Genomic DNA, 14191 nt, shown 5'->3' on the forward strand with positions numbered 1-14191 from the left:
GCCCGGACTGGTTTGTGTGTTGTTTAGGGAGGGGGTTGGAGAGAGGAGGGAGCCCTGGGCCACTGCATGGTGAGCTGGAAAAGACTGAGAAAAGAATCGTCAGCCAAGTCCCTTAGCTTGAGATTGTTTTTGACTCTGCTTCGTCTGTGTCCATTTGGATTCAAAAATCTCAACGTTATTAGTAGCTCAAACAAGATAGTTTTTATCTCTTTAGAAATCCAGGATGGGCAGGTACGGTGGCCCTGAAGTCATCAGGAACCCAGGCTGCTTCTGGCTCACTATTCTTTGGCTGTGGCCCCCATCCTCATGGTCTAAGATGGCTGCTAGAACTCCAGCCATCATTATTTTGCAGGAAGAGAAGACTCCTTCCTCCCAGAACTACTGTGCCATACAACATTTCATTAGTCACAGCTTAAGCCACATGGAAGGGCTGCAAGGGAGACTGGGAAATGTTGTGCCTTAGCTGGTACATCATGCCCAACAACAAAAAACGTATTTTACTAAAGATTCCTGTGTTCCCCATAATTGAAGCTTTAAAATCCTCACTTATTTACTAAATAAGAAGAGGAATTAAGTCACTGAAACAATTCAAGTATAAAGGAAGAGAGAAGAATGGATATTGAGAGCCAATTAACGGTCTCTGACATTCTCATCAGGGTATAAAAATGACCGGAGAGACTAGGCTACATCACGGTCGTTATTTAATACTTAGATTTTGGAATCAAAGAGAGCTGGGTTTGAGTCTTGGCTTGGCTTTGTGGGCCAGTTTTCTGGAGGGAGAGACCAGATTATTTGGATTCTTCTGCTGAAAAGAGGTAGTTAAAAAATCGTAAAAGCATCAAATAGCCAATATAACACAGTTAAAGGACACATCACGCCAGAAATTTAAGGGAAAGGTACATGGGGCATGGAAGCTACTTTTGCTCTGAGGGCATTTGCTTATGCCAACAAACTTGAGTTGTCCTTGAGGGACAAGCAGACAGAAGTCAAGGCCAAGCCTGCCCAAGGTGGGAAATCTCACAGGAGCTGGGATCCCACCAAACTACAAGCTCCAGTAAGGATGACCCAGAAGACTGCAGAGAAGATGTTCTAAACACCGAGGGGAGGGGCGCCTGGGTGGCTCTGTCAGTGAAGCACCCGACTTTGGCTCAGGTCATGACCTCACGGTTCGTGAGTTCAAGCCCCGTGTTAGGCTCTGTGCTGACAGCTCAGAGCCTGGAGGCTGTTTGAGATTCTGTGTCTCTCTCTCTCTCTCAAAAATAAACATTAAAAAAAATTTTTTTTTTTTTTAAATAACACTGAGGGGAGCACAAGACCAAAGGAGAGAAAAAAGTGGACCCCAAGAATTCATGGACACAGGCTGGCCCTTGGCTCAGGTGTGTGGCCCAGGTTTGTATCATCTGTGTTGCAGGGTACTTCTTAGCTGAGACGTCTGGCAGAAACAAACATAAATCCTCTGGGGTAAGGAACTGTCATCTAGAATGCCCACGAGTGATTTTTCAGACAATGACTAGTAGACAGTCACAGACAACAGCAGAAGCAGACTCACAAAGACTTCACAGGGTGAACCGGTCAGGCACAGATTAGAATACATCCCCCCTTCCCGAAAGTTCAAGTTAATTCACCTCGCCTTTACACAAGGCCTACATTAGTACGGTAACGGCTCTTTTCGTAAAAGTGAAAATCTTCAGATCTCTTTCCTTTAGTGAAAATAGGTACCAGTGTAGGTCTTTTTGTAAAAGTGCCATGGTGGGACATGAACTTTTGGAAAGCAGGGGATACTCTTTGTGGCTTATAGGTTTCATAGGATTGCTCTATACAAGAGCTTGGAAATCTGGGGGGTGGGGGAGTGGGCGGAAAGAAGCCACAGGAGCGCCTGGGTGGCTTAGTTGGTTAAGCGTCCAACTAAGCTCATGTCCCGATCTCACGGCTCGTGAGTTCGAGCCCCACATTGGGCTCTGTGTTGACAGCTCACAGCCTGGAGCCTGCTTCGGATTCTGTGTCTCCCTCTCTCTCTGCCCCTCCTCCACTCATGTGCATGCGTGCTCTCTCTCTCTCTCTCAAAAATAAACATTTTTAAAAAGGGGGGTGGGGGAGAGGGGAAAATGGGTGATGGGCACTGAGGGGGGCACTTACAGGGATAAGCACTGGATGTTGTATGTAAGCGATGAACCACAGGAATCTACCCCAAAAACCAAGAGCACGCTTTACACGCTGTGTGTTAGCCAATTTGACAACAGATTATATTAAATAACAATAACAGGGAAAAAAAAAGAGCCACAGACTCAATAACCCAAAGTAAAAACTCAATAGCTGGGCTAAACAGCAAATAAGACATGACTGAAAAAAGATTTGTTGAACTAGAGCTAGGTCTGAAAAGTTAGCACAGAGACAAAAAAGAGACACACACAAAAATATGAAAGAATGTCATGGAGAATACAATGTCTAACATATACAGTTGACCTTCTAGAATCAGAAGAGACAATGGTACAAAGGCAATATTTAATTTTTTTTTTAACGTTTATTTATTTTTGGGACAGAGAGAGACAGAGCATGAACAAGGGAGGGGCAGAGAGAGAGGGAGACACAGAATCTGAAACAGGCTCCAGGCTCTGAGCCGTCAGCACAGAGCCCGACGCGGGGCTCGAACTCACAGACCGTGAGATCGTGACCTGAGCCGAAGTCAGACGCTCAACCGACTGAGCCACCCAGGCGCCCCGCAAAGGTAATATTTAAAGACAGGATGGTTGGCGAATCCTAGACTGATGAATGACACCAACAAACCCAAATAATTATAAGCAGAGCGAATTAAAAAAAAAAAGTGCCCCTAGACACGTCGCATGAAAGTGTCCGGCTACGTGACCTATAGCCATTGATTTCTCTGAAGCTGTTTGTTCAAGTGCAAAATGAGAATACTGACCCTTCTTCGAAAGATCGATGTGTGAGTCATCGGCACCTGGATTGCTCAACAGGTGTATTTCAGATAAACCTAGCGGCCCCTCCAGAGTTGTAAAACCGGAAAGCCCCTAGTTTGGGGGACAAGTGGGAGCTGCGGAAGAACACCTGGCCAAGCACCAGCTGCCTCATCTGTGAAATGGGGCTAAGGATCCCTGTCCCAGATTCAAGGGTGAAATGTGCATCAGGCCTCCCTGCCCGGTGCCTGGTACTCAGTACACCCCACTGGGAGGTCTTGCAGGAGACGTAGAGAGCCCGGGGTGTGTAACTGAACACACGGCTCCCCGTCTCTAACACCGAGGTGATGGTCTCCCCTCCCTTGGGGATGGCAGTGAGGCTAAGGGGAGATGAAACCCTCTCGAGTGCTTGGCACTGTGGGTAACACACAAGAAATGAACAAACAGGAGCCGTGCCTGTGGCTTGGATCCAGGCCACCCTGGCTGTTGATAGAAGACACAGAACTTCCATTTCTAAACTCGACTAGTGCCATGTCCACCTGTAAGAGGCCACCAGTGTCCCTCCAACCCCGCTCTAACTTGCAGTTAATTATGCGGCAGGAGGAGCTACTTTTTGTCAACCATCTGTTGGGCCAGCACAGGTGATTTCTGGGAGATGAGACATGGGGTTAAGAGTGCAGTTGTGGGTGAGAACGTGGGCTCTGTAAACAATGGGGTATCATTCTCGGCCCTAGCCACTTCCTTTGCAAAATGAGAACCGAAATTGTACCTACCTCAGGACTTGGGCGGTGACTCCATGAGCCAATCTGTGTAAAGTGCTCACGGCGCCTGGCACACAGCAGGTGCCAGACGAAGGTCAGCTAGTATGGAAAACCACGAACGAGGACCTATTTCTCCTCTCTCATTTGATATCCTGGGTTTCAGCCTGTGAGTTTTCTGGAGTCTTCTCCAGCCCCGAGCTGGCTCGGAAGGCCAGGGCTCACCTTCACTACGTAACTGCCTGCCGGGACTCCATCAAAGTCACAAAACCAGCAGGCACAGAGCCCGGCACAGGACTCCCTTTCTAGGCACCCTCCATGTTATGGTTTTCTTTTGAGTAGGTTTGCTAAGCTGTCGGGAACGCACCTTAAGGACAGCGTGTCTCCCCCAGCTTTATGGGGGATGGGAAGGCTTCCTCGGGTGCTCAATGCAAAGTCCCAGCCCCTCTCTGGAGTTCTGATTCAGCAAGTTTGGGTGGTGGTTGTGGGGCGGGGGGGAACGGGGGGAACCTGGGATTCTGAATTTTTGAATAAGCGCTCCACTTGAGCCTGAATATTAGGTAGGGTTGGGAAATACGTCCTCAACTGGAGTTGCAGTGACCCCCACCTTCTCACACTCCCGCACCCACAACAGAAAGACAAAGGATGGTTTGGTAGACCTGGTGGGCAGTGAATCAAGGTCCGTCTTATTCCCTCCACGGACACACTCAAACTTGTCAAAACCGAGTGTTTCCCAATGTGACTTCTGAGGTACCCTAGTTCCACGAGGCTTGCAATAAAGGGGCTCCACGCTGAAATAGTTTGGGGGAAACAACACTGCATTCTGTCTTACTCTTGGAAATGTCACATTGTGCAATGAAGAAACTCCTTTAATGTCTCATCCCGCGTCTCTGATCCCCCTTTCTCATGCAACACCTAGTCATGCTAATTCTGCCGAATATGTTCCCCAGAAACACTGGTTTATTGCCCTTGGGTCTGGCAGACTCGAGTCCCCAAATATCGGCTTCCGTCTCCTCTGTTCCTGTTTACAAGCACGTCCCCTGTGGACCCCCCATGGCAATCCACTGACATCGTAAGAACATAAGCCACGGAGGATTCATTTGGTGGGGCGATGCTGCTGGTCCAGATGCCTGGCCAAGGTCTGCTGACTCCAACCAAACAGCATTTGGTGCCTGTGAACCTTCAAACCAAGTGCTTCAGGACAGGGTCCGAGCTCTCATGCCTTTGGCTCTCGCCCCCACGGTGGCCTTGTCTCTTCCGTGTCTTTGAAGAGTGACAGCTTGAGACCATCAAAGGAAAGAGGATCTTCCGGTCATGGCATAAATAGAGCTGAAGAAAGGATCAGGCAGCCTGGCTTGAGCTCTGTTGGCTCCGGGTGCCCTTGGGACGTCCCAGCTGGACACTTCTCCTTCAGAGTCCGCCAAGGGGGGCTAGAGCCCCAGATACTCAGCCAGGAACACGGCGAGGATGCGGCTCAGGTTGTGCACCGTGGGGGGGTGCAGGTTGGCCTCCGAGTCGCCAGGCGTGTGCCAGACAGAGGGGAAGGGCATGGAGATGAGGTGGAGTACTGGGACCCCTGTAGGAGAGAGGGGAGGCTTGGTCAGGCCGACGGCCGACCCAGGAGCCCAGACCCAGGCCCGGGCAAAGTTGTCTCACCCCCACCCAGAAGATACTGAGTCCTGGCCCTTGAAGAACTCTGAATGACGATTTTATGCACGTGAGGGCAACGTGTTCGTTTGAAAAAACACATCTGGTGTATCTATTGTTCTCAGACACACGTTAGAGAAACTGAATAGTTAATGGATTATGCAAAGACCAGACGAAGGGAAAGAGGCCTTTGAGTTTCCTTACCAGGTAGACTATTAGGCTGTTTTTCTGTTCTTTATTTATAGCTCGTACCTTTTAAAAAAAATTTTTGTTTAAAGCAATCTCTAGGCACGCGTGGGTGGCTCAGTCGGTTAAGCATCTGACTTCGGCTCGGGTCACAATCTTGAGGTTCGTGGGTTTGAGGCCCACATCGGGCTCTGTGCTGATGGCTCAGAGCCTGGAGCCTGCTTTGGATTCTGTGTCTCTCTCTTTCTCTGCCCCTCCCTCGCTCACGTTTTGTCTCTGTCTCTCTCTCAAAAATAAATACATATTAAAAAAAAAAGTTTAAGGCAATCTCTAACACCCAGTGTGGGGCTCCAACTCACAACCCCAAGATCAAGAGTCAGATGCTCTATCTACTGAGCTAGTCAGGTGCCCTTAGCTTGTACTTTTATCACACATGTTCTATTCGAGGCCCTACACTGAGGCCATACACAGCCCCACACACCATTTTATCCCTGCAATAATCCTTTAGAGTAATCCTATATTTACCCCTATTTCATAGACGAGGACACCCAGGCACAGAGGCAGGCACAGTGATTCGCCTAAGCTCCCGCCTCTAGTAAACCTGCACAGCAGTAACTGGAACCCAGGACACCTGTCTCCTAAGTCTGTTTTCCTAATCCCTGCACTGCGATGAGTTCCTGTCCTCAAAGCACTTTCTTCTGTGTTTGTCCATATCTGTCAATATCCAATATCCTCTGTGTTTGTCAATATCTGTCCCCCCCCCCCACACTAGACAGGACCCAGGCCGATTATTGTCCATCACTGTATCCCTGACACCTGGCCCAGTACTGCAGTGGGAAATAGTCACTGAATGAATCAATAAAGAAGGCTCTGGAGGGGCACCTGCATGGCTCAGTCGGTTAAGGGTCTGACTCTTGGTTTTGGCTCAGGTTTGTGAGTTTGAGCCCCGCATCAGGCTCTGTGCTAACAGTGCGGATTCTCTCTCTCCCTCTCTCTCTGCCCCTCCCATGCTCATGCTCTCTCTCTCTCCAAAAGTAAATAAGTAAACTTAAAAAAAAAATCATTAAAACGGACTTCAAGCTGTATTACAAAGCTGGAATCATCAAAACAGTATAATACTAGCACAAAAACAGACACTCAGATCAATGGAACAGAGTAGAGAACCCAGAAATGGACCCACAAATGTATGGCCAACTAATCTTTGACAAAGCAGGAAAGAATATCCAATGGAATAAAGACAGTCTCTTTAGCAATGGTGCTGGGAAAACTGGACAGCGACATGCAGAAGAATGAACCTGGACCACTTTCTTACACCAGACACAAAAATAAGCTCAAAATGGATGAAAGACCTAAATGTAAGACAGGAAGCCATCAAAATCCTTGAGGAGAAAGCAGGCAAAACCCTCCTTGACCTTGGCCGCAGCAACTTCTTATTCAACACGTCTCTGGAGGCAAGGGAAACGAAAGCAAAAATGAACTATTGGGACCTCATCAAAATAAAAAGCTTCTGCACAGCGAAGGAAACAATCAGCAAAACTAAAAGGCAACTGACGGAATGGGAGAAGATATTTGCAAATGGCATGTCAGATAAAGAACTCATCAAACTCAACACCCAAAAACCAAATAATCCAGTGAAGAAATGGGCAAAAGACATGAATAGACACTTCTCCAAGGAAGACATCCAGATGGCCAACCGACACATGAAAAAATGCTCAATATCACTCATCGTCAGGGAAAGACAAGTTAAAACCTCAATGAGATACCACCTCGCACCTGTCACAATGGCTAACACTAACAACTCAGGCAACAACGGATGTTGGCAAAGATGCAGAGAAAGAGGATCTCTTTTGGATTGTTGGTGGGAAGGCAAACTGGTGCAGGCACTCTGGAAAACAGTATGGAGGTTCCTCAAAAAACTAAAAATAGAACTACCCTACGACCCAGCAATTGCACTACTAGGCATTTATCCAAGGGATACATACAGGTATGCTGTTTCGAAGGGACACATGCACGCCAATGTCTATAGCAGCACTATCCACAATAGCCAAAGTATGGAAAGAGCCCAAATGTCCATCGACGGATGAATGGATAAAGAAGATGTGGTATATAGATACAATGGAGTATTACTCGGCAATCAAAAAGAATGAAATCTTGCCATTTGCAACTACGTGGATGGAACTGGAGGGTATCCTGCTAAGCAAAATTAGTCAGAGAAAGACAAATATCATATGACTTCACTCATATGAGGACTTCAAGATATAAAACAGATGAACATAAGGGAAGGGAAACAAAAATAATCTAAAAACAGGAAAGGGGACAAAACATAAGAGACTCTTAAATATGGACAACAAACAGAGGGTTACTAGAGAGGTGTGGGAGGCAGGATGGGCTAAATGGGGAAGGGGCATTAAGGAATCTACTCCTGAAATCATTGTTGCACTATATGATAACCAACTCGAATGTAAATTTAAAAAATAAATAAATAAGATAAATAAAAATGAAAAAAATAAATAAATAAAAGGTGCCCTAGAATCAGAAAAAAAAAAAAAAAAAGATTTTAAAAAAAGGCACTGTAGGGGCGCCTGGGTGGCTCAGTCGGTTAAGCGGCTGACTTCGGCTCAGGTCATGATCTCGCGGTCCATGAGTTCAAGCCCCGCGTCAGGCTCTGTGCTGACAGCTCAGAGCCTGGAGCCTGTTTCGGATTCTGTGTCTCCCTCTCTCTGACCCTCCCCCGTTCATGCTCTGTCTGTCTCTGTCTCAAAAATAAATAAACGTTAAAAAAAAAAATTTAAAAAAAAAGAAAAAAAAAGGCACTGTAAGGAATGCATATTTGTTCAATGAGTAAATTATAGAGCAAAAATTTAAAAAGCCGTTGTTAATACTCACTATATGCCAAGCACTGCATACGAAGGCATTTTATATACCTACTCTTGTTCAATCCTCCCTACCCTGTGAGTATGAATATACACATACAGGTGTGTTTGTATGTATCTGTCTCTTCGTTTTCTAGAAGAAACATAGGCAAGAGGCTCAGAGAGCCTGGGTAATCTGCCTCAAGTCAACCCATGGTAAGCGGCAGAACCCAAGCCTGTCCAGTTCTAAAAACCTAGGTTCTGAAGCCCTCTAGCAGATGTCTTCAGCCCTGGCTGTGCCTCAGGATCATCTGGGAGTCTTGCAGAAATAATTCAGAGACCCAAGACTGTGGTTCAGTAGGCCAGAAATGAATGCAGCTGGCCATTTCTCGAAGTTCCTTGGGTGATTCTGCTGGGCTGCCAGGGCCTGGAAAGACAGGCTTGGGCTGGAATCCACAATCACTGAGGCACCAACAAGAGTAGCTAACATTTTCTTGAACGCTTATTATGTGCCATCACCATGTAAGCAGCGTCTTTACATGGATTAGCTCAGTCGGTTCCCTCCACGGCTCTGAGACAGGGGTTGCTAGTGACCCCATTTCACAGATGAGAAAGTCGAGGCACGAAGATGTTAAACAACTTGCCACCAGTCCCCAGCCCTGGGAGTGGGCCAGGGCCAGGCCCCATGTGTGCTTTCCTTGGACCCCCGCCCCTCCCCAACCCTCCCTCCTCCCTCCAGCACCTACCTCTGCGGAGGAAGGGGATGTGGTCATCTTCCACAGAGCCAGGGGGCTCCCCGGGCTGGAAGTACATCACCTCCTGGGGATGGGACTGCAGCAGGTTCAAGCGGTGCAGACGCTTCTCTGGAGGTGGTGGCGTTAGAGAGTAAGAGCCAGCCCCTCAGGGTCAGAGGTTCTGCTCACAAGTCAGAGCAGGGCAGGAGGCCTGGGCAAAGCACTGATCATCCCGACAAGAATGTAGTTACCCCTTCCTGAAGGCTCACTGTGTACCCGGTCTATTTATTCCCTCTGAGCCTCAGAGATAGGTACCCCTCCTATTGTCAGTTTTGTGCCCATTTTACAGATAGGAAATTGAGGCTCAGAGAGATGAAGCCACTTGCCCAGGTTCACACAGCCTGTAAGAGGCAGAACCAGAATTCAAACCTGGGGCTATTTGGCCCCAGAGCCCCTGTTTGTAGTCACTGCACTTGATTGCTGTGGGATCTTTGTGTGTTTCTGCCCTAGTGCCTTAGAGGCTAGGGAGGTAGAGGGCAGGCTGGATGACCCCTTAGAGACAGGTGCCTGACTCGGCTGGCCGTCCCTCCCACATCCCAGGCTGGCGCCTGCCTCGGCCAACATCCTTACCTATGCTCCTCAGCCGATGGAACCAGCGGGCCGTGTGAGGAAAGTGACTGTAGAAGTTTGGATTGGGGGCGCCCAGGAGATCAAGAAGCATGAAGAGCTCCTAGAGAGAGAGGCCAGGTGGAATGTGGCCAACCTTGCACGGCCCTCTCCCTCCCTCGCCGGAACCCAGTGGGGCCCTGGTCTTACGATAGCCTGGATCCTGGTGGGGCCTGGGCTGTGGGGTGCAGACTCCATGAGCTGGGCCAGGTGCCGGGAGCCATAAAGGGAGTCCTTGGGTCCCCACTCCTTCAGTGCCTCCTCGCCATCCAAAAAGAGCAGCTGCAGAGTCACCGGGGCTTCCTGTGGGAGCTGGTGGTCAGGGCCCGGACCCATCCACATTTCCTGCCCTCTTGCACAGCTGAGCAGGGAAAACTAGGTCTCCTCCCTCATAGAAGGTGGTAGCCGGAAGTACAGACTCTGAGCCAGACTGCCTGGGTTCAAATCCTGGCTCGGCCACTTCATAGCTGAGCAGTTATGGGTAAGTGACTTCTCACAGCATCAGATGTCAAAATGGGGTTAATAACAAGTCTCATCACACAGTAGGATTCAAATTCGGGTCCTGGCGTAGTGTCTGGCATATAGTAACTAAAAAGGGTCAGCTCTGATTGTTAGTGTTATTTCTTAGGCTCATTTAGCAAAAGAGACCCACACACGAGTAAGTGTACAAACAGTGAAATACACTTGGGACAAATGCTTCCAAGAATTACAGGGTTCTCGGGGCACCTGGGTGGCCCGGTCGGACTTCGGCTCAGGTCATGATCTCACGGTTCGTGGGTTCGAGCCCCGCGTCAGGCTCTGCACTGACAGCTCGGAGCCTGGAGCCTGCTTCGGATTCTGTGTCTCCCTCTCTCTTGCCCTTCCCCTGCTCACACTCTATCTCTCTCTCAAAAATAAATAAACATTAAAAAAAGAAGAAGAACTATAGGGTTCTAAAAGAGCATAGGAAGGGAGTCAGGGATAAACTAGCCTGGGAAGCACGTCGGGTCTCCTGGGAAGAGACATTTGCACCGAGATGAGTGGGAGGTGGCCTGGCAGAATGGAGCAGAGGGAAGAGTGTCCCCAGGCAAGGAAGCAACATGGATGAGGGCTGGGGCCAGAGCCAGAGAGCTTGGTGGAAAGGCCCGGGGGGATTAGCAAGGGCCTTGTTACAAGGCTCTTGGGCCTTGTTACAAGGGGTTGAGCCAAGGAAGGGGTCTGAGCAGGGGAGGAGCATGAGGAGATTTGTGGTTTCATTCATTTATTCATCCCACACATTTCCACTGACATCCTAATTTATGCCGGGTAATCATCTGGGCTCAGGGAATACAGCAGAAAACCAAGGCAGCCAAATCCCTGCCTGTATGGAGCTTATTCTAGTTGGGGAGACAGACAGACAAAGCGCCATAAAGCCTGGGATGGTGACGGGGGGCTCTTTCAGGGTGGTTGGGAAACCATCTCAGAGGGGGTGACACTGGAGGACCCTTGGAGGAAAGGCAGGAGCCAGCCGGGAAGGTGTCTGTGAAAAGCACATTCTAGGCAGAGCAAAGAGCAAGTGCAAACGCCCTCAGATGGGAGGGACTCTGGGAACTCTCTAGAATCTGAGGAACAGGGAGGAGGTAGGTGGCTAGAGCACAGTGAGGAGGGACAGGGGTGAGAGATGGGAATGGAGAGGTAACAGGGCACACCTCATGGGCCTCTGTAAGGACTCTGGCTCAGGCTTGCAATGAGGTGGGAGCCCTGGGGAGGGTTTCGGGCAGAGGAGGGACAGGATCTGACATTCAGGGGGTGAAAAGATCCCCGTGGCTATGTGTGTGGAGTGGAAGCAGGAAGACACGTCCAGGCAGGGGAGGCTGGTGGCTTGGACCAGGGTAGAGGCAGCCCGGGCCCCCCACTCCTCACCTGCTCCTTGGCTCTACTCAACTCCCTGTCCAGGGCCTGGGCCAGCTCCAGCAGCAGGGCGCAAGGCACGGCCGAATCCGTGGCCCCCACAAAGGGAGCCGACCCAGATGGGAAGAGCTTGGAGTCGTAATGGCAGGCAAGGGTGAGGTGACGGGCAGCCCCTGGGTCCAGCGTGGCCACCACGTTGCCAAAGTCCAGTGGCCCCAGGGGTGTCGAGGCCGTGAAGGGGTCCAGTTCCACATGCCAGCCTGCCGTCAGGGTCCGTAGGGTAGTCTCCAGGAACTAGTGGCAGGAGAGAGGTGGGAGGGTGGGTGGGGACTGGGGACGAGGTCGGGAGAAGGGCCATGTGACCTGAGCCATGCAGAGCGCTTGGGCTGACTCAGGATCCCCACTTCTGTTTAAGTCATTCCCTTGACACACTTTTGCTGAGTCCCTACTGAGTGTGTGTAGTGACCCTGCCTCTTCAAGACTAATCCCAGCTCACTCTTCAATAGCACTCACTGCGTGCCACGCCTGAGTCTAGGAGCCTTATGGGGATAGGACTGTCGATGGCTCGCTCCATTTCATAGATGAGGAAACTAAGGCACAGAGAGGTTAAGAAACCAGTCCAAGGTCACACTCCAAGTGGCTGAGGTCGGATATGAACTCGAGGAGTAGGGATTCAAACGACTCTGGATGCCCCAAAGGGAGACAATACAAAGATGTTGTTGTGCCAGCTCTGGAGCCAACCTGAAACTTGGTATATCATTTATTAGCTGGGCAAAATGCTTAACTGCTCTGGGCCTCAGTTTCCCCATTTGCATAGTGAGGATCACATTGTTACGCACCTCATGAAACAGTTGTCTAGCACATAGTAAGCTTTGGGGAGCAGTACAGAAGGCAGTACAGCCTAGTGGTTACTAAAGTGGGACTCTAGATTCAGATTATCCCCAGTCAGAGCCCCAGCTCTGCGTCTCAGTTGCTCGAGGGATCTTGGGCAGAATGCCTAGTTCTTATTCCCTGGCAGGCTGCCAGGTCAGGGCTTGGAGGTGGGGCCCCTTACCTTTCTGACTTGGAGATTGCCGGGGCTGCCCGGGGTCCGCACAACCAGCAGGGGGCGCAGGTAAGTGTTCCAGAGACGGTGTGGGTCCAGTTGCCCCACCACCCTCCGCAGCCGGGCTTCAGGGAGGCTTCCGATCAACCGGCCCTTGGGAGGGGGGTAAGATAGGGAAGAGAAGTGCAGAGCATGAGAACAACCCCCATACCGACCCTACCCCGGAGGCCACCTCCCCTAAGAACCCCGGTTCTTCCTAATTCGGGCCTCCAGCATCGGAGGTTTCCAGGATAAATCCTAGATAGACTCAGAAAAGGTCCCTCTAAAATCATCCGGTCCCTCTAAATCCATCAGGTTGCCCACCCCAATCCTGATTGGGAAATCGAGGCCGAGAGAGGGGAAAGGACTCTTCCAAATGGCTGACTTTCGGATTGGAACCCAGAACTCCCAGTCTTACTACTTCCAGACTCTTCCTCTGAGGGAGAACCACCTATTACAGAACAAGCCCGATAGCAACGGGCATGCGCTCTATTGACGGAGACCGCAGCACCTGCGGCTACCGCCGTACGATACAGACACGTCCACCTTGAGACCTCAGGGAAGCGCAGGCGGGGTTAAGGGGTACCCGTGTCCCTGCCCAGCCTCACCCGCAGCTCCCGGCCCCGCGGCAGCTCCTCAGTCTGGCGGTGCCAGCCGCTCCAGATGGTGTAGAACGCCGAGGCCACGGCCAGGGACAGCAGAAGCAGAGGCAAGAAGTGCGCCCGCGGTAGCAGGCGGCGCTTGGGCGGTGAGGGTGGCTCCAAGAGGCCACGTTCCCCCAGCCGTAGCCGGGGCCGCCCGCGGCCCCCGGAAGGCATGGCAGCTTCGCCCTGAAACCGGTCCGGGACCGCGGATAGTTTAGGCCCAGCCAAATCCCACCCCATGGAATCACCGGACCAATGAACAAGAAGAGCGACTACACCATCCCACCCTTTCTCTACGGGTGAAGCCAATGCGGACTCTCGTTCTGAGAGCACGCCTTCCTGTCTCCCTAGGGCTTTGGGGGTTGGTCCCCTGAGGGTTGCACAACCCAAAAGGGAGCGCGGAAGGCATAGGCTCCACCTCAGCGGAAGAAGGGAAACCAATGAGAAATGTTTGATCATGGAAAACATTCGACCTAGGCGCAGGTCCACGCCCCTCGTGTATGAAGGCAAAGGATTGGTTACTCGGAGTCGGAAAGCTCAATAGACCCGAAAAGGACCTTCCCTAATGGAAAAGGGGCGGTGTCCATCCCTGAGGCGAGGAGCCGATTGGCTTCGTGGAGGCCGCGCCCCCGGAGGCAAGGCCGGCGGGCATTTGGAATAGCGTGTCCTTTCCCTCCTTCAGCCTGTGCCACTCTACAGCTAAGTGATTTGAGTCGGACCCGTTTTTTCTCTCCATTCTCGTGAATATCTGCCCCGTACGGTCCTAAAAGACCTGGAACCACTACGCGAGGCTTCTACTCCACCTCCGCGCAGGCCTGGCGCGGATCGCTATGGCAACA

The 14191-nt window shown here is 50.7% G+C and overlaps 1 protein-coding gene across 2 annotated transcripts; it reads right to left on the bottom strand.

Annotated features, from left to right (window-relative positions):
- Positions 1-4335: 4335 nt before the first annotated feature.
- QPCTL (glutaminyl-peptide cyclotransferase like) lies at positions 4336-14160 on the bottom strand. 2 transcript variants are annotated; one of them, XM_042919363.1, is made up of 7 exons: positions 13317-14157; positions 12679-12822; positions 11637-11918; positions 9906-10058; positions 9720-9819; positions 9102-9218; positions 4336-5246 (listed from the first exon to the last, which is right to left on the bottom strand). In XM_042919363.1, the coding sequence occupies exons 1-7, from the start codon at positions 13818-13820 to the stop codon at positions 5101-5103; spliced, it is 1446 nt and encodes a 481-aa protein (XP_042775297.1). In that variant the 5' UTR covers positions 13821-14157; the 3' UTR covers positions 4336-5100. The 2 variants fall into 2 exon arrangements, with proteins under 2 accessions (XP_042775297.1, XP_042775298.1); XM_042919364.1 differs by lacking the exon at positions 4336-5246 and adding an exon at positions 8341-8782 and having other exon boundaries at positions 13317-14160.
- Between the last annotated feature and the right edge of the window lie 31 nt (positions 14161-14191).

This window comes from Panthera leo, chromosome E2, assembly GCF_018350215.1.
Source record: "Panthera leo isolate Ple1 chromosome E2, P.leo_Ple1_pat1.1, whole genome shotgun sequence".
NCBI lineage: Eukaryota > Metazoa > Chordata > Mammalia > Carnivora > Felidae > Panthera > Panthera leo.